At 39.6% G+C, this 20,913-nt stretch overlaps 1 protein-coding gene and 1 pseudogene across 5 annotated transcripts in view; both read left to right on the plus strand.

Moving 5' to 3' along the window:
- LOC108070170 (uncharacterized) overlaps positions 1-18,263 on the plus strand; it is a 123,886-nt gene extending 105,623 nt beyond the window's left edge. For 3 of the 5 annotated variants that reach the window (XM_044393676.2, XM_044393678.2, XM_070216403.1), the window contains exons 3-7: positions 11,550-11,765; positions 11,823-11,934; positions 11,984-12,139; positions 12,198-12,365; positions 12,418-14,893. In XM_044393676.2, coding sequence (XP_044249611.1) covers positions 11,559-11,765; positions 11,823-11,934; positions 11,984-12,139; positions 12,198-12,365; positions 12,418-12,581 — 807 coding nt within the window. In that variant the 5' untranslated portion in view covers positions 11,550-11,558 and the 3' untranslated portion in view covers positions 12,582-14,893. Of the gene's footprint in view, positions 1-11,549; positions 11,766-11,822; positions 11,935-11,983; positions 12,140-12,197; positions 12,366-12,417; positions 15,679-18,183 lie in introns of those variants that run through there. The other 2 variants (XM_044393677.2, XM_044393679.2) reach the window with 2 other exon arrangements.
- LOC108054742 (uncharacterized) lies at positions 16,904-20,881 on the plus strand (annotated as a pseudogene).
- The last annotated feature ends 32 nt before the right edge of the window (positions 20,882-20,913 follow it).

Genomic DNA, 20,913 nt, shown 5'->3' on the forward strand with positions numbered 1-20,913 from the left:
AGGCGGCCTCTATTGAATTCCTGAAACGTAACATTGAAGATTGGTCTTCTGTTAGAGTATTCTAGAAAACACATTTTTAGTTTAACGACTTTAAAAAAATGGGTTTTGGCCAAAAAAAAAGTGGTCAAGTTCCCCATAGTGTAATCGTGTGACGAAGGCAAGTCCTCTAGAAATGTTATTGGGAAAAGTAGCACGGCCATTAGGATTACTTCCACCTTGTTACATAGAAAATGATGTAGATTTGTCGAACTTGAGAGCACAGACTAAAAAAAATATGTTAGTTACTGCAGTTTACAATAAAGAACGGTTTGATAAAAGTAAGGTAAAAGTACGCAGACACAATGTTGGAGATTTTCTTTTACTTAAAAACGAGGAAAGGCATCAAACCAAGCTGAGTCCAAAATTAAAGTCCTTAACTAGCAAACGAACTTACAAGTATGCTCACGAAGATTTAAGAATTTTACCAGATGGGGAAAGAGGAGCTTAATGTAAGCAATGATTATAATAATGTTGAAATCAAAAATGAAAATATTAATACTGACGAAGTTGTTGAAGAAAGTAAACTGCGCCAATAAGGGTAGAAAAAAAAAGATGTAGTACTGCTGGCCAAACGGAAATGGCAGAGTACTTGGATCGTGTAAATCAAGCTCAGAAATGAAATTTAAAACAAATATAAATAAATAAGAAAGTGGTTGTCGAAAGAGAATGTAAGGAAATGATAAAAAGATACAGTATCGTGGCCTGAGTTGACTAATGTTTGTTTTGATCATGGCGTGCGGTGCATTAGATATGAGAATGGATAAATTGAGTTAAACAATTTTTAAACCAATCGTTGTTTCTGTGAAATTGAAACATAATTCTTAAAGAACTGATTTGATAATGAAACTTAAACAGAATAATAATGTTTATGTTAGGATATTTTTTTAAGGAAATTGGTATCAATAAGCTTACATAAATTAAGAAAAGAATATTGGATTTCGTTGTGAAAATATTTGTTAAAGTTGTAGAAATAACAAGAAAAGAAGCTATATACCCTTGCAGATCATTCTATCAATTTACAAATCGCAAAAATGTTAAATTTCCTATTATTTCACATTACTATATGATATAGTAGTTCGATCTTTTTAAAATTAAAATCGAAATTTGAAAATATTTAAAAATAGTCATAACCCAGAGTAAAAGAGAATTTAATAAAAATCAACAAAGATATAATTTTTTTCCTAATAATTTCCATATAATTTTTCGACCGTTCCTATGGCAGCTATATTATATAGTGATCCTATTTTTTAAATATTTAATTTAAATTGAGAAATATATAAAAAATAATATTCCCAAAAGTAGAAAGTAATATTTGAAAAAACACCAAAGCTAGAATTTTTATACCCTTGCAGAGGGTATTATGATTTCAGTCAGAAGTTTGCAACGCAGTGAAGGAGACGTTTCCGACCCCATAAAGTATATATATTCTTGATCAGCATCACAAGACGAGTCGATCTAGCCATGTCCGTCTGTCCGTCTGTCCGTCTGTCCGTCTGTCCGTCTGTCCATCTGTCCGTCTGTCCGTCTGTCTGTTTCTACGCAAACTAGTCTCTCAGTTTTTGAGTTATCGGGACAAAACTTTCGCAAAAGTCTTCTTTCTATTGCAGGTAGTATATATGTCGGAGCCGACCGGATCGGACAACTATATCTTATAGCTCCCATAGGAACAATCGGAAAAAAAAAAACTTTAAAAAATTCTAGCTTCGGTGTTTTTTGAAATATTACCTTCTACTTTTGGGGATGTTATTTTTTAAATATTTCTGAATTTCGAATTAATTATTTAAAAAATCGGACTACTATATCATATAGCTGCCATAGAAACGATCAGAAAATTAATGGAAAAGTAATAGGAAATAAATTCTAGCTTCTTTGGTTTTTATTGTATTATCTTCTACTCTAGGATATGACTCTTTTTAAATATTTCCGAATTTCAATTTTAATTTAATCAAAATCGGACGACTATATCATATAGCTGCCATAGGAACGATCGGAAAATTAATGAGAAATATTAGAAAATTGAACATTTTTGCGATTTGTTAATTAATAGGAATGATCTGCAAGGGTATATAAGCTTCAGCTGGCCGAAGCTAGCTTCCTTTCTTGTTTTAACGTTTCCTTCCTATAGGGGCCATAAGATATAGTTGTCCGATCCGGTCGGTTCCGACATATATACTACCTGCAATAGAAGGAAGACTTTTGGGAAAGTTTCATTCCGATAGCTCAAGAACTGAGAGACTAGTTTGCGTAGAAACAGACGGACAGACAGACAGACGGACGGATATGGCTAGATCGACTCGTCTAGTTATGCTGATCAAGAATATATATACTTTATGGGGTCGGAAAGGCCTCCTTCACTGCGTTGCAAACTTCTGACTGAAGTCATAATACCCTCTGCAAGGGTATAAAAAAGAAACAAGAAAGGAAGCTAGCTTCGGCCAGCCGAAGCTTATATACCCTTGCAGATAATTCCTATTGATCACTAATTTTCCGATCGTTCTATGGCAGCTATATGATATAGTAGTTCGATATTGATATAATTAAAATTGAAATTCGAAAACATTTAAAAAAGTCATATCCCAGAAGAGTCATATAGAAGAGAATACGATAAAAACCAACGAAGCAATAATTTATTTCCTATTATATTCCAATTAATTTTCCGATCGTTCCTATGGCAGCAATATGATATAGTCGTCCGATTTTGAAAAAAAATTTCTTCGAAATTCAGAATTAGATAAAAAATGCCATTTCGAAAAGTAGGAGGTTATAGGTTCAAAAACACCCAGGATATAATTTTTTTTTTTAAATTTTGTTCCCCGATTATTCCTATGGGAGCTATATGATATAGTTGTCCGATCCGGCTCGTTCTGACTTATATACTACTTGCAATAGATATAAGACTTTTGGGAAAGTTTTAGCCCGATAGCTTTAAAACTGAGAGACTAGTTTGCGTAGAAACAGACGGACGCACAGACGGACAGACGGACGGACAGACGGACAGACGGACATGGCTAGATCGACTCGTCTTGTGATGCTGATCAAGAATATATATACTTTATGGGGTCGGAAACGTCTCCTTCACTGCGTTGCAAACTTCTGACTGAAATCATAATACCCTCTGCAAGGGTATAAAAAGTATAAATATTTCTATAATAATAATATCTGTTTCTGCCATATTTTGGCAGTTTTTATACCCGTTACTCGTAGAGTAAAAGGGTATATTGTATTCGTGCAAAAGTATGTAACAGCTAGAAGGAAGCGTTTCCGACCCCATAAAGTATATATATTCTTGATCAGCATCACAAGACGAGTCGATCTAGCCATGTCCGTCTGTCCGTCCGTCTGTCTGTCTGTCTGTTTCTACGCAAACTAGTCTCTCAGTTTTTGAGCTATCGGGACGAAACTTTCGCAAAAGTCTTCTTTCTATTGCAGGTAGTATATATGTCGGTGCCGACCGGATCGGACAACTATATCTTATAGCTCCCATAGGAAGGATGGGAAAAAAAATATTTAAAAATTCTAGCTTCGGTGTTTTTTGAAATATTACCTTCTACTTTTGGGGATGTTATTTTTTAAATATTTCTGAATTTCGAATTAATTATTTAAAAAATCGGACTACTATATCATATAGCTGCCATAGGAACGATCGGAAAATGAATGGAAAAGTAATAGGAAATAAATTCTAGTTTCTTTGATTTTTATTGTATTATCTTCTACTCTAGGATATGACTCTTTTTAAATATTTCCGAATTTCAACTTTAATTTGATCAAAATCGGACGACTATATCATATAGCTGTCATAGGAACGATCGGAAAATTAATGAGAAATATTAGAAAATTGAACATTTTTGCGATTTGTTAATTAAGGGGTTATATGGCTCATTCCACGTGAAACGTCACAGGCCAATTTGGGTCAAATCTCAGAATCAATCGAAACTTTTTTTTTCGATAGAAGATTGAAATATAAGGATCGGTTTTTATTTTTTTTTTTTTAACTCTTACCGTTTATTTTAAAAAAATAATTTTCTAATTAAGCTCCGATTTTTCAGTTATGCATCACTTGAGACTCGTTTGAGTTATTTCAATATTTGGTATGCAACTTTGTGGGATATGTTCATGTCTTTCAGAAAAATAATTTAAAAAATTTTTAATTTTAAAATTAAGTATTTTTTAAGAGAATTTAAATTTAAAAAAATTCTTTACGCCGGAATACACGCGGTTTCCGAATAAAAAAATTATCCTCATATTGCTTCATCAATTCTTCACGAAGTGGTAAAATAAAATTTTTGTATTTGCAAGACCTACTAGTAAAGACAACGATTTTAGTTTAGCAACTTTGCATCAAGCAACAACAGCGCAACGTGTAAGAAGAGAACAGCAATACGAACACGGGAGAGCAGCAATAGTGCTTTCCCTTTCTTACACGTTGCGCTGTTGTTGCTTGATGCAAAGTTGCTAAACTAAAATCGTTGTCTTTACTAGTAGGTCTTGCAAATACAAAAATTTTATTTTACCACTTCGTGAAGAATTGTTGAAGCAATATGAGGATAATTTTTTTATTCGGAAACCGCGTGTATTCCGGCGTACAGAATTTTTTTAAATTTAAATTCTCTTAAAAAATACTTAATTTTAAAATTAAAAATTTTTTAAATTATTTTTCTGAAAGACATGAACATATCCCACAAAGTTGCATACCAAATATTGAAATAACTCAAACGAGTCTCAAGTGATGCATAACTGAAAAATCGGAGCTTAATTAGAAAATTATTTTTTTAAAATAAACGGTAAGAGTTAAAAAAAAAAAAATAAAAACCGATCCTTATATTTCAATCCTCTATCGAAAAAAAAAGTTTCGATTGATTCTGAGATTTGACCCAAATTGGCCTGCCACGTTTCACGTGGAATGAGCCATATACCTTTTTCAGCGAAAAAATTGAGTGAACTTTGGATTTTTTTTCAGGTGTGTAGCAATTATTTTATGACACTGAAGTTATTTTTTATTGATAGTACATGTTTTTATCAAAACAAAAAGCGTTTGTTCTTTAAAAAATATGAATAATTTACGAAGTTATGGCAATTCTCTCGGACCCTTATTTTTTTAGAGCGGCTTGCGGTGACCACGATGGAAGTCCAGCAGGTCAATTGAAATCAAAAAACCAAACAAATTTTATTAGTATAGTATTGTTTCCAGTTCGTGAACGATTATTTTCAAGAATATTTGGTTTTTCTGCATACAGCAACAATTTTTCCAAAAAGTTAATTTTTCGAATCTGCGAAATCAAAGTTGGCGCATAAAAACTGAATCGTTCACGAACTCGGCACAATCATTACGAATAATTTAAAAAAAATTGAAGAAGATCGATCAAATAGTTCTTGCGCAATCGTGGTCACAGCGAAGGCACTTTTGGAAAAACACGACTTTGAGATAATCGCATTCAAAGTTTTACGTTGAGTATGTGCAACTATTAAAGTCGAGCAGACAAAACGCTGTTTTCCTATCGAACTATTATTCGGATCTTTATGAAAATTTGGGAGAATGTTCTCTAGGGTATATATTTTAGGATTCAGCAAAAAAAATTTCGTTTTTTTGAAAAAAGAAAAGGTATATAACCCCTTAATAGGAATGATCTGCAAGGGTATATAAGCTTCGGCTGGCCGAAGCTAGCTTCCTTTCTTGTTTATATATTAAAAACTTACAATTATTTATTTAACCACCCATTTAATAAACAATAATTTTAAAATTTATTTATTTATTATTTTTTTGTTATATGTAATTTATTAAAAATGTTTAAATATTTTTTTTTATTTTTTAATAAAATGTATTAAATTTTATAATTTTTTATTTTTATTAAACAAGTGTTTACTTTTTTTCCGAATAGTACACCTAAAAAAAGTTTCAGGTAAATCAAAAATGTGAAATTTTTTTTTGGCCACATCCGTTAGGTTTGTAAAAGAACCGCCCATATCTCTCCTTGAAATTCGATTTCAACCCTTTCTTCTTCGTGTTCTACCTGTCTTGCTCCTCTCTCTCGGTCTTTTGACCAACGTGCTTGTATTTTGGCTATTATTAACATCACATTATTTCAAAAAATCTTGTAGTCAAAAAGTAACTTATATTTTTGTCGCGTGCAAAATACTTGGTTTTTTATACATAATGTCCCAAAGTCATCCTCAGCCTATATTATAGTGCCAATCAAGAGCTTTAACATGAGCCTTATGCCACAATAAGTCCTAGAATATGTTTTATACCCTTGCAGAGGGTAATTTAATTTTGGTCAGGTGTTTGTAATGTATGTATATGAAGTATATTCTTGATCAGGAATAATAGGGGAGTCCGTTTGTCCGTCTTTTTCAATACCGTTCGCGAGCTCGGTTTAAAAGCTAGCGATTTAATACTAACCGGGCGGAGTCAACGACCGACTGTTCGAAGACCATGCACCGGCCAAATCGCTGACACAGTAATTTACTGGATGCTCGTGCATAGCCGGCAAACGCAGCACTTTTGCGTGGCCGCTATGATCTCTGTTAGCTTTAAGATTTTTATATTCAGTTCTGTTTTATACTTCGAATAAAAAGCACTCTTATTTACATTCGTCCACTGAGCTTAATGCCGGGGGCATAGGGGGAAGCTATCCCCTCACCGTAATCTTCAGTTGACTCATCAGCGGCCATAGTTGTTGCCGTAGTTGCCCAGCAGCCAACCCCCAACCAATTGGAAGAGAGCTAAGCAGCGGCTACGTTAAACCTAGCACTTCAGCGGTTATAGTTGTCAGCCGGTGCCCCCTCGCTCTATATCCAGCAAGCACCTCACTGGTGCCCCTTTAGCCTGTGCAGGAACTGTACCGCCACCGGGCCGCTTACTTAAAATAATAATTTGTACGCAGATCAAGTTTGAAAATCGACTTTATCGGTTTGAAGATATTTCGCGTAGTGTATTCTTTAATGCATACCTTGATTAGGGTAAAAGCGCGTGCCGATCGGATGTCTATCGGCACTGTTCTAGTTTTCACTTCTAAAAGATTCATACGGAATCGAATTTCTCTGACCTGTTCCAGGACTCACTTCCGAAAGAAATGCATGGCTTAAAATATCCCTCTTTCTTACTCTGTTAACTTCCTAAAAATTCACACGGAAACTTTCCGCCAAGCATTTGACAGGCGGACTTAAATCCGCCAGCATGAAATCAAATTCACGTCCAAGTGAAAACTGAAACAGGCCGGTATATCCTATAGGCCCTATAGGAACAATAGGGTAAAATCTATATCCTGTAGATCCCATAGAAACATTTGAGTAAAAAATCTAAAATAAAATTTTTTACGTTGCTATTCTAGTTAAGTTTTATTCTTGAAATCTGCAAGTGTATTCGGCTTGCTGAAGCTAGCTTCCGTGCTCGTTTCCACCTGCAAAGTTTAACAATGTCGCGTGCGACAGCATAGAATTGCCCATATGCGCAAGTAAATCTAAATCTAAAATTTGTTATAATCTATAATCTTTTATGCGGTTATTTCACGACATTGTTCGTCTCATTCTTTAGAACAATTTTTTCTCAGCCTATACGTAGGTGCGAGCAAGACAGATATATGTTAGCTGCAATGAGCAATTAATAGGCAAAATTGTAAAAGCCGATGGGCATTTTAGGTTTATTTCTTCTCCACTGTGTCTTCCTGGGGGATGTCCTGTTTGCAGGCTCCCTGGGAAGTGAGCGTCTAGGAGTAGGTTTAGGGATTCTTCACTAGAGTCCGACCATAATCCGTCAGCCTTTTCTAGATAGCCCAAGGTTACGGCTGTCTTAGAAATATCCGAGCAGAAGTTCTGCCACGCATTTCTCTTCTCTTTTCTGATGGCCTTTTTGTATGTGGCTAGTTCCTTTTTGTAGCTTCGCCAGTTTATGTCCTCATTTGTAGCTTTCGCTCTGTTGAACAGGCTTCTGCATTTCGCTCTGAGGATTGATAATTGCTGGGTCCACCAAGGAGGTTTTTTCTTTCCTCTAGGTTTTCCTAACGGGCATGCAGCTGTGAATGCCGCGTTGCATGCTTCTGTGAAATTGTTTACTATATTATCTAGCTCCTGAGTGCAAAGAGTGCTTTCTGGGGGCTCCCTGGGGGCTCCCTGGGGAGGAAGCTCAATAGAATTTCTTTGTATTTATTCCAGTTTGCCCGCCTGGGGTTGGCAAAGCTGACCGGCGCAGGTGACACGAGGGACAAAGTTGTCTCTAAAAACCTGTGATATGAAAATGAGTGCTCGTCGGAGACAGCCCAGTTTGTGACTGTGGTTATGAGTGAATCTGATACCAAGGCACGTTTTTGTTATAAAGGAGTATTACCCCTATTACAAAGAAATAAGTTCGAATTTAGAATGAAATCAAATAAAGACTCACCTCTGTCGTTGTTGAAAGGGCAGCCCCACTGAGTATGGTGGGCATTTGCATCGCATCCTATCACCAAACCTTTCTTGAGCTCTTCACATTCCTGTACCAGTCCTCCGACTAGCGCGTCTGGGGATCGGAGCCAAGTAGGCCGATAGCATCCTTATAGAGCCGTTTTCCAGCTCCTGGCTTATTGCCGTGTTGTCTCCGTTGCTGTAATTGCGAAGCAGAAATGTACTAAGATGGCTTTTGGCTAAAATGCAGGTTCGAACTTGTTTTTTTTTTTTTTTTTCCTAGTCCAGCAACTTTGCCTCCAGCTAACCAAGGTTCCTCAACTAAGACTCATCGGCTTCGCCTTTGGCCAGGCGAAGCAATAGGGGAGCGGACGCTGCTTTACTGCGGTGTAGGTTGATCTGCAGGAGTCTTAGCGACATCCTCAGCTGCAACCTCCACCACAGTAACGTCGGCCTCCGAATCGCTTCGATCCACTTTATCGATTGCTGGTCCCAGCGCTCGCATCTCTCTGCTCAGCAACAAGTCGGTTGAGTAGCCGTCCTCCGGCACACCAGCGGCCTCCACTTCCTCCGCAAGCGCCTGCTCAGCTGGGTTGCCGGCAGGGCTTTCCGTGGAATTAGAGTCCCCTTTATAAATTTTGATGTGAATTGAGCTGAAACCGAAATTTAGCACTCCCCGAGCAGTCTCTATGGGAGGGAGGTATCGACCTTATTCAGCACCACGATCGCTTGATTCACATCACCAGCATGCTCCTCCACCTTTACGACTTTCCTGTCTTTTGTGGGTTGCATTCTTGCAACATAGGATGACCTCCGGTGATTTTATTGCTGCTGGGAGCCAAATCCTAGATCGGGGCCCTGCAGGAAACGGAATCAGTTTTGGACTATTAAAATACTAGTTGGGTCAAGAAGGTTAACTAGTTCAAGTTATGTCCATTTCCATGTAACGAAGTGGTCCATTTTTCATATGCTTGTCGTTGGAAACAACTAGTCCATTTGGTACTAGTTTTGCACTAGTGACTGTTAACCAATTTATGATTACAGCTGTTAAACTACACTAAAAAAAATTTTCACGAAAAAACTAAAAATTAATCTCTAAACCATCAAGTGATTGGATTTCACTAGTACTTAACGATGCCTTACTTGACGCTCTTCTAATTTAGTATCCAATTAATAGGCGCGGTCCTTAGAGAATTTCTGATAATTATTATGTAATCAAACATAGTAAATGATAATTAAATGGAATATTAAATGGAATTAAAACAAACTTACTTTTTTTGAGGCAAGTCGCCCTTTCTAGGACTTGAACCCGGGACCTTTGGATTTGTAGACACACTAACTGATTGAGCCATACACGCATCACATTTTGTAATGCCCTAACAAGGTTTATGAATTTTAGTGTAACATAATTCAAAAACAGTGATTTTTCACAAATATATTGCCTCGGACAGATTAAACAACGTTTAAAATAAAACTTAAGCATCACCTACCAAACAAAAAGCAACAAAAAATGTAGAGAGACCGGGGATTGAACCGAGGACCTCAAGTGTTTGATTTGTTTAGTGTTAAATTTCCCAAGACATTTACACCCTAGGCTATATTTTTGGATCATATGTGTTTCATTTGCAACTAGTTAAATTCCAGTTGCCTTTTAACTAGACCCTAACATGTATTTGTTCTACCAGTTAAATATTTTTAAGGTTTTTTTTGTCAGAAAGGTACTAGTCCGAGACAAGTTTCTTTTTTACTAGTTTTGTATTAATCATTTTTTCGACTAGCACAAATTTTCTAGACCCCGTGTAGTCCAAATGCATTCAGACAAATTCCGGTTGCTTTATATTTGTTGTATAACTAGTTGTTTTTCAGACTAGTTCGCATTTTTCCTGCAGGGGGTCTACCTGGGGTCACACCAATCTAGTGCGACTAAACTGCTCCGGGCTGTGCCGCCGCCTGTTTGTATAAGTCAGCTGATCGCTGATTATCACAGGCCACCACTTTTACACTGCCCTGGTTTCAGCGCGCGTCCATACAGCAAGGCGATGAACCGGTCTTCTCGCGTACCATACGCAGGCACATTAGGAACAGCTGGGACTCAACCGCCTTCCATTTATTTCTAGGATTTCCCCTGTTAATTAGTCCATATCTTTTTAAATATTACATTTACACAAATTTCATATAAAAGGCGTTTATAGCATTTAAAAATACCTTTCAAACGAGATGCAGCACAAGTCTGTAGCTTTGGTAGTATAGAAGTTACGGTATCCGAATTTTAGCTATTTATAGCTGTTTTCCCGCTAAACTAGCGGGTTATTCCAAAAATGGTAGAACTAAAGTTTCTTATATCGAGCTGTTAAACATCATATCAAGTTTCCAGGAGTTTAAAACCATGTTTTGGACAAACTGACAAACAGAATTAAACTTTCATTTTGACTAGGCCGCGGCAAATTTGTTTTCGGTATAAGTTTGGAATGGAGCGTCCGATTGACCCCTCATATTAGGCGGATTTTCAGTAGATTTTCAGTTTTCAGTAATTATCCCCACCGACTTCAACGTATCCAAATTTCTAAATTTTCAATTTTACACTTTCACCGCTCTCTCTCTCAAACCAATTGATTTTCTTGAGGTCTTGGTATGCAACCCTTTAAGTTTTAGCATTACCTTTAATTTGGTGTATTACTCATTACGATCAGACTATCACAGCAGATTTTAAATTTTGCGGCTATAGTAGTAGTCGCATTCGCACACTCACCTTGTGCGCTTCGTCACTACATGGACTGCCGTCCATAGTGATTTGCTGATCGTGAACCCAGCTGATTTACAATAACACCATGCTATAGCAAAACGGGTGAACTCTGAAAACTTCGGTCACACTACTAAAGAATAATATTTTTTTTGACTAGTGAAACTCGTAGCCGAACTGGGTACTAGGCTTAAGCCTCTAATGAATGAGCCGAACAATGTCGTGGAATAAACAGCATTAGGAATTAAATAATATTTGTCATTAAAGGCAAAAGTGTGTATGACTTTGTTTTGGTATACCTTAATTACATCATTGCGCTGGTGAGGCTCGAACCTTAAAAACGTGCACCGCCCTAATGCACTTAAACTAAATATGTAACATATATTTTTTTTAGGATTAAAAAATGCATTCTGTGGGTATACATTCCGCAATGGCTATTAAGCGGCAAAGAAAACGACGAGATGAACAAAAAAGGGCACGAGAGAGGCGCTACAGCACCCAAAGTTCCGAGAGTGGAGAAACCTATCATTCACCAACGGGATCCGTAAGACGCAAATATCATCATCCCCATCATGCACATAACGCCGGTACTGGAATGCTTGACAGCCAGGTATATGTTTTAAAATATAAAAAATACATAAATTAAATAATTTTTTTTTATAAATAGGTAGTTACTAGTATTGGAATGTTGCATATTGGTATTGTGTTCGTTGTGTTTGGAGTTTTTCTTTGCGGAGCTGGTATTATTCCAGATGAAACTATGTCTTGGAATGTATTTAGTATGTAGTTATTCTATGTTTAATTTGCTTCAGCTAATCGATTAATTAGGTTCAAGCTCTGCCTGGTGGAATGAAGTGACTTGCACCGGTTTATTTTCCCTCGGATTGGGATTATTTCTACTAATCTTAAATTGTCTCATAAGTCGGAAAGAAGAGGAGGACCTTGAGGACTACGTGCAGCGTCAGCTTACTCGATCTCGTTCTGGTAATATGTCTTTATATATGTATGTAAATGCGGATTCTTCCACATTAATGGTATTCAGGGCACCGACTTGAGCGAGATGTTGAAACTGGTGTACTGACCACCCGTCATGCTCGAAAAGCTGTTGCCTTACAAAAGAGCGGACGTAACAACTCTTCCACAGATGTAGCTGTCGTAAATTGCGGCACTTCAGAAACTCTATGTAATGGACCGACACTTGGACGTAATGGTAAATAATATTGCACTAGCTCAGTGATTGGTGTAATTAAAAATGTTTCTAGGACTAAGCGGATCCGATGCTATTCTGGAAAAAATTGTGGAGGAGGACACTACTTATTTAAACGACCGTAGTGCTGGAATATCTCCGATTGAAATAGAAAATGATACAAAGCAGCTGTTACGAAGGGAATCTATAAGTGATGCAATCAATATAACACAAATATAAAATACTGTAATTTTAAAATGATAAAAAATTAGTAGTTTATATCTTTAAAGCTTTACAAATAATTTATAATATCATCAGATGTAAATCATTTTTAGGCTCGTAATTTTTTTAAACCCTCAATCTGGTTATGGTCATTAATATGAGAGCGTAATATAAATATTGAACATATAATTCTAGTGGTTACATATATTCAATTTAAAAAAGCACATCAAATTCGCAAACTATGCAGAAGTTTGACTAGTAACACTAGTTTACAGCCAAAATGCTCCACAGCAATTGATTGCAAATTCTGTTAGTGTTGGAGCCATAGATCACGAAAATACCACTAATTTTTTTCGATGGCACAGTTTTTTTTTAATGATTTTTTAAAGTTTAAAATGTTAAGTTTAGGACTTTTTTCGAATTTCTTCCTATATCACGATTCATATCCACCCAATTGGGCCAGTTTTCGTTTCATTTTAAAGTCAATAGATCAGAGCTTAACTTTGCCATACAGATCATTATGATTGCATAAGTAGTGGCAGCGGAGCAGCTCGACAAAGATGAAAAATGTGTTTTTGGGTCGACTGTAATAGTCTAGTTACACTATGTGGGGTAACCTATCGAGGGAGCCAATAACCCGATTACTCCAAAAAAGTGTTTCCACTGGGTTAACTCCAAATATCGAGTAATGACATCTACTGTTTGTTGTTTGTGTTCTTTATTTGACTAGGGATGGACCTTCACCGATAGGAAATAAATACAAAATATACCAAAAAATATAAAAAATACTCAGAAATACCAAAGACCCTAAAAGTACCTCAATTTTGCCCACATCTAGTTGTCTATACACAGCCTATGTAAAAAACAGGGTTATGTCAATAACCCCAAACTCCATAACTCCACCCCAATGTAAATAGACTATAAGTCGGCTGTATATTTTTGCCCCGGCTGCCATCACCACTCATTTTTGTTATCATGTCGCCGCCTATGATAAAACTTAAATTTGGACTTTGTCTACCGAAAAAAGTAGAAAAATCCGAACTTTAAAAATACTTTAAAATACCAATCATATTGATCTGTATAGCAAAGTTAGGCTCTGATCTATTGACTTTAAAATGAAACGAAAACTGTCCCAATTGGGTGGATATGAGTCGTGATATAGGAAAAAATTCGAAACAAGTCCGAAAATTAGCATTTTAAACTTTAAAAAATATTCAAAAAAAAAAACTGTGCCACCAAAAAAAAAAATTAGTTGTATTTTCGTGATTTAAGGCTCTAACACTAACAGAATTTTAAGTCAATTGCTGTGAAGCACTCCAAGAATATTATTTTGTAAACTAGTGTAATCACACAAAGTAATAACTTTACTGATAAATAGACACAATCCTGTGCATTAACAAAAGATACTTTCCTAAATCGAAGTGGAAAATTTATTTTATCGAAAAAATAATTATTTAAGAAAATATACATATGTATTTAAGGTATCCCCTTTTTGACTGATAACGTATCCTTCGGGGCTTACATTTTATATTTTATAATTATATGTACTTTTTTATACCTGTTTTTCGTGAACCATAACAAGAATCATATTTAACATACAGATCTTGCTTAATTTTAATACTATACGCTTATGACAAATCTTTAATTTAATAAAACATCCAAATTCCGAAATATGAATATTTATATTACTCCAAAGGTCGGAAATGTTTCATGCGATGCATGCGATGAGGACGATCCTACTGGAAAATATACTTCACTAACAAATGATGCCAGGACGAAAGGCTTCAGTATCTCCGTTGTAGTCTGCGACTCGCTGGAGACCTTAAGACCCGCTGCCCGATCACCGGCTGCTTTCACTGCCGAAAGTGCTAACCGATTTAAAAGGGAGAAGAAAGCGTTTCCGACCCTATAAAGTATATATATTCTTGATCAGGTTCACTAGCCGAGTCGATATAGCCATGTCTGTCTGTCTGTCCGTCCGTCCGTATGAACGCTGAGATTTTGAAAGCTACAAAAGCTAGAAAGTTGGGATACCCCACACATATTCTTGGGCTTCCTACACAGCGCAAGTTTATTTCAGCCGAGAGCTACGCCACCTCTAACTGCCACAATCGCCCACAAACATTCGTTAAAAAGTTATGCTCGATAAAAGTTTAATATCTCCATCTCCCTCGGACTCCCTTTAGCTGAGTAACGGGTATCTGATAGTCGGGGCACCCGACTATAGAGTTCTCTCTTGTTTCCACTAAATATTTGTCTGGGAAACGAGTTTTTTTTTTTAGTTCTCCTTTGTAGAAACCACCTTGTATTGGATTACCTTTGAAGTCTACCAACAAGTAGGTGGTAGGGTATGTGTTTCTCACACTTATTATTTTAAAAATTTCTGTATTCCAATTCGGTGTATAATCCTTTTCAAACACATGTTTATATTTACTGATGCGTACATAATCTCCATTACGCAATTTCCCCACACTAAACATTTTGTTTTTAAAATTGGTTTTTCATAAGAATATGTTACGTGGCCATATTAATGCCCTAGTCCTGAAAAGGACTTGGGCCGAGGGAAAGACATTCGATGTTCAGGCACCAATTTTGCCGGCCTAAGCTCGCCGGATGGGGTGGGTTCTTGGTAAGTCTTTCTCCTCTCCAACATAACGAGAATAAATATTAAAGATGCCTGAAAAATAATAAAAGTCTTAAAGTCCGTCGGTCATCAGACTACATTGCACCACAAGCTTAGCTTTCGCTTGATCGTAACACGATCGTGCAATGTTTCGGCCACATGCCCTCCGCTTCACAAATTCCAATTGAATCGTCGCGGGCCGCTCAATACGATCCCCTATTGTCAAGGTTGTCCGTCAGAAGTTATGTCATTTATCTTTACCTACTTCACTTATTGCCTTAGCAACCCCCTTCTAAAAACTGTAACGCAGTTCTCTGGCCGGGATAGAATCTCAGTCGGGGCCAAGGAACCTATACAAGAAATTTATATAGAAGGGTGAGACCTGTAGTAGGAATTTGTATGGGAAGGCTGTAAGGCGCCCGGATATACGAGTGTTCCGCGACGGGGTAGTCAATCGTAAGGGGCTGTTTCCGCACGGACTCTAATCGCCGAGTATACCTCTGTGCGTTAGTCAGACCGATCTGAACACGAGGTTGACGACAAGGCATCTATTAGCGCGCCGCCTAGCGGCCTGCGGTTGGAATAGGGCCGACCACACTGCTTGGGGTGAAATCCAGGGAGGATCCCGTTTGAGGCGCCCCCTGGTGATAGAAAGAGGTACTCAGTGGGTGATCGCACTGCTTGGTGGGGAACTTGGATGGGACCCGTCAGTGGTGCACTCTGGTGGCGGAGCGAGATACTAGAAAAGGACGATCGCGCCGCTTGGTGGTGAACTTGGATAGTTCCAATTGCAGTTGGCTGCGTGGCTACGGGGAGGGGAACTCCGCCGGGCGTGAACGGCGGCGTTGATCTGCTCCTGGTGAGCTTGGGGTCTACGGGGGTCGTCCACTCCGGATATATTCGGAGTCTACGGGTTTCTACACTCCGGATACACTCGGTGTCTACAGGTTTCTACTCTCCGGATATTCTCGGAGTCTACTAGGGTTCAGCGCTCCGGATATTCTCGGAGTCTACTAGGGTTCTACGCTCCGGATATTCTCGGAGTCTACTAGGGCTCTACGCTCCGGATATTCTCGGAGATTAAGGGGGGTTCTATACTCCGACTAGGCTCGAAGTCTACGAGGATTCTAAGGAGGGAGCTCTCAGCCGAAATACGTCGTGTGGATGCGAAACCAAACACGCGCCGTAGATCGGGATCGAGAACGGGTGGGGTTAGAAGAGGGGAAGTGTACTAGTAAAGAAATAACACGCGGGGTTTTAGTTGTTCGATTTCCGTGCTGTATTTGATAGTTATTGAAAGTAGTTTCCTGGCTGCTGCCCTCACAATAAATGCTCTTGCTTACGTGTAACTCTGGTACGATTTAGTGGAGATGCGGGGCGCTGAGAATGAGGGGTTACGGCGTCTGGCGTAGGTTCTTGGCTTGCAAAGCTGTCTCGATGTCTCGGTACTGGTGTGTCGGAGAGATCCTCGAGCACATGTCCACTCGCGGCGAAAGGTCGAAACGAAAGAGACCGATTCCGATTCCTAGAAATCGCACTTCAGCTCGCGTCGTGTTCTCTGAACACACTTTGCACTCGAGCCCAGGGAAATCGAAATGGAAACGTGAAGAAAATGTACCGCAGTACAGGCCAAACTCAACTGTCAGTTGCACATACGCCGAAGGCAAATTTAAATGTTAATCAAATGCCGCTACTGAGGAATATACATAAGAACAATATGAGCGGAAAAACCCGATCCGAAAAAGATGAAACCGAAATAAAGAGAATCGAAGGAAAATTTCGCATGCATGCACAGGAAAATGAGTTTGATGTGGGGAAGCTCGAGGATGAGCGGTTCACAAATGTAATTGACAGTTCAAGTGACAAGCGGGGAGGCGAGGAAAGGTAAAGGATTCCTTTCGTTCCAATAAAAGGAAATCCACAATATCCGCCCACCCCACGAGTGCGATAGCGGGTTAAGGGGGTTCTGCCCGTGGTGCGTGTCTCGGCTTCAAATTTAAACACTAGCTTAATTAGTTTCTTCTTAAATATTATTACTCCAATGAATGACATGGGGACTTCGTGTCCGAACTTAAAGCTAATTATAATGCTAAATAACGATTAATTAAATGAAGTTTGTACGCCCTCCAATTTAGGGCGTTACAAAACTTAACACTTCCTGGTTTTAAGTTCGTTTTCACATTATAAATTTATCAAACAAAGTATTGGCTAGTGCCATTTATGAGTAATATTATTATTGGGGATACATAGGAATTTAATTGTAATTTACCAACAAAGTTTGTTAGCGGAGAGTATCGAATTTACCACCCGTACAAGGTGCACACGTCAAAAAATTGCTGACTATTCACGAAAAAAAACGTCACTCTGAGGGCTCTTGTGATTGTTCATACAAACACAAGGCCGCCGCTATAAAGTCAATGTTTTATTTTATTATAAAAAGATAACTTATGAAATGATATAATTAAGAAGAAAGGAAGCTAGTTCTTAAGTTGTCAAAAATCAAAACGCCTACTTCCTAAAAAGTTACAATGAACTTTCTTATATATATTTTATTATTCCTATGGGAGCCTTAGATATAGAGTAATTCCACGTGAAACTTGACAGCCCCATTTGGGTCAAATCTCAGAATCCATCGAAACTTTTTTTTTATAGAGGATTGAAATATAAGGATCGGTTTTTTTTTTAAATTTTTTTTAACTCTTACCTTTTATTTAAAAAAAAATGTTTCCAATTAAGCTCCGATTTTTATACCCTTGCAGAGGGTATTATTTTTTTTATTTGTATATCATTTTAATTTGTTTTATTTTAATTTGTATATCAAGAAATCGACTTCAATATTTCAAATTCAATTTTGAATTTAATATAAAGCTACCCTTTTTTCCTACTCCATTTTTTATCAGTGTACTTCAAAGGAAGGAAATATTTGAAGATTTTGTTTAAATTACTAAAATATTCTTTATGATTATTTAAATATTTTTATTCTTACTTCCCCAACAGATGATCTACGCCATAAATGGCCGCACTGGCTCCGTAATCTGGCGCTTCCGCGAAATAGAGGTGGAGACGAACTCACCGATCGTCATGGATCTGTACACGATCAATGTGCTGCGCGACCTGGACGGAGATGGGGTGCCGGAGATAAAAGCCGCCCATCTGGAGAAGCGCGAGGAAGGCGGGGCACATAAAGCTGATCTCCGGCAAGACGGGCAAGGTAATCCGGAGCATTCCGACGCCGTATCGCGAGGAGATGTTTGTGCCCATTCAGATGCTCACGCAGGCGGATGGAACGGAGGTGCTGCTGATCGTCACCGGGGGTCAGAACACCCCAGGTGGCATTTACTCCCTGCGACTGTACTCCCTGATGGCGCACACCAGTGAGAAGCACTTTACGCCGCTCCATCGCCAACCGTGATCGGGACTCATGGTGCCCGCCGTGCTGACCGACCTCAATGGCGATGGAATCTCGGACGTGGTGGTGGCCGCCTTCAATCGCAGTGTTTTGGCCTTCGACGGAGCCAACTACACGATGATGTGGAACTACACCTTCCCGGCCAGCGAGTGCGTCAGTGCCATTGTACCGGGGCTCTTCGATCACGACAATGTCACCGATTTCATGGTCAAGTACAACACGGGTCCTGGATTTCCCGTCTTCTACTACTCGCAGACCACCATCCTGAGTGGCAAAACGGGACAACCGCTGCTCAATGCCATGATGACGGATGCAGGTGGTGCCAATAGCCTGCTCGGTGGCGTCTCCATTTCCCAGAGCTTCGGCGGCGACTTCTTCCTGCACTGGCAGCTGCAGTGCCGCAATCGTCCGGATGCCCGGGATGCCTACGAATTTGTGCCCGACAGCGGTATCATACTCCAGGCCAGGGCCGTCACCTGTCGTCTGCGGTACAACGAGTCCACGGTGCTGAAGCTCTACGGGATTGCCCGGCACATCGAGCCACCTGGTGCTGTTCTGTTCAGCACCGTTGATCTGGAGGTTCAGCTGAATCGCACACAACGACCGGCGGCGGCTGGCAAGAAATCCCCGCTGAAGCATCCCAAGCTGCTCAAGAAACTGTTGGCCGGCAATCGGGAGCAATTGCTGCGCCAGGTGGCCGCCGGAACGGCAGGAGCTGTTGCCTCAGGGAGCAGAGAACGAGCTGCCCAGCTTCGGAATGAGTGGAGGAGGAGGTTACCCCAAGGAGTTTGTAAGTACAAGCTAAATTAGAAATTTTTAAAAAATTTAACATTTATTTTTAAATCAATTAGTTCTCATCTTTGATTTTTTAACTTAATTCGGTTTTGTTCTAGATTTCTATGTCATACCGTCTTTGGCGCACAAGCTAAATTAGAAATTTAACAAAAATTTTCAAAAATATTAACCTTAAAGAAAAAAATTTTTTTTTTTTTAAACCAATTAGTTCTCATTTTTGATTTTTTACCGAATTTCGGTTTACGTTTTAGATTTCTATGTCATACCGTCATTGCTGGCGATTCAACTTCCCATTTTAAATATGCTTATTTTATATAGTAGTAGAGATTACCCCTATTCCTTTTTGCAGAAGGACTACGAAGGACTGCAGCTGCCGGCGGATGCTGCGAATCAACTGCGTCGGCCGGAGGAGTACGAGCTGGTGTACAACGACGAAAAGCCTCCGCTGCTGGAGCTGAGCGACCGTGAGCGCCCCATCCACCTGCGGTCCAAGTACCCCAGTCCCGGCAGTCGTGATGTGCGCAGCGAGGCCACCACCGCCACATCCAGCACCATAGCCACGCCCAGCACCACCGGGCAGCCAATGTCCAACCAGTCCCCGCTCAGCCTTTGGGATCTGGAGCTTGACAACGAGGCGCGGGAACAGGCCGTGGACGCCCAGGAGGGCAACAAGAAGCAGAGGAGGCGTCGCAAGAGACGCGAGATTGCTGCCGGAACCACGACTGCAGCTGGCGAGGATCCAGAGGATTCCTCCGGAGCCGTTTGGTACCTGGCTTCCATCTCATCCACCGGCGCTTTGCTAAAGGCACTCGGCAATGCCAGTTCCTCGCTGGACTTTGCCTTCGTCCTGAACATCCGCGAATCGGAGGCCTATCCGCCGCTCTTCTCGCCGTAGGATCTCAGCTGCGTGGAGGAGAAGATCAGCGCCTACAAGAGTGAGTGGGGCAAGGGTTGGGTAGTGAAGTTATGTAAAATATTCCTGACTATTCACAGGCTACACCATCGACAACCTGCGCGTGCTGCGCTGAAGCAGTGCCTCAGCGAGCGTCTGGTGAACGCGGAGCCGGCCCTGCCCAAGTTCGAGTCGCAGCTGGTGGTGGCCCGCATCGGGATCGAGTGCACCTGCCGCTCCCTGAGACCAGGGGAGGTCTGCTCGGAGCTGGATCCCCTGGAGTCGCAGCGCTGGACGGAGTTCATGGGGAACTCGGGTCATGGCTTCTATGCCAACAACCACTAAACGCTAATCGTCAATCGCTGGCGGCGGTGGAGGATTTCGCAGCGGACGACCGGGTCCTTTTGGCCACCGACGCCGAAACATTCCGCACGCCATCCGGCGGCCTAACTCTTTCTCTCGATGTCTCTGTCACTACAGTCACTATTGTAATTTATCGTCATTTGCGTGTTCTGGGGTTTCTTGTAATCGTAACAGTATTTACCTGCGTGTATTTGTGTATCTTTTACGAGTTCTTTTGACAAATAAAACTAATCCAATTTAAATTTAATCTTTACAACATGTTAGGCCC

Source organism: Drosophila takahashii, chromosome 2L (assembly GCF_030179915.1).
Source record: "Drosophila takahashii strain IR98-3 E-12201 chromosome 2L, DtakHiC1v2, whole genome shotgun sequence".
Taxonomy (NCBI): domain Eukaryota; kingdom Metazoa; phylum Arthropoda; class Insecta; order Diptera; family Drosophilidae; genus Drosophila; species Drosophila takahashii.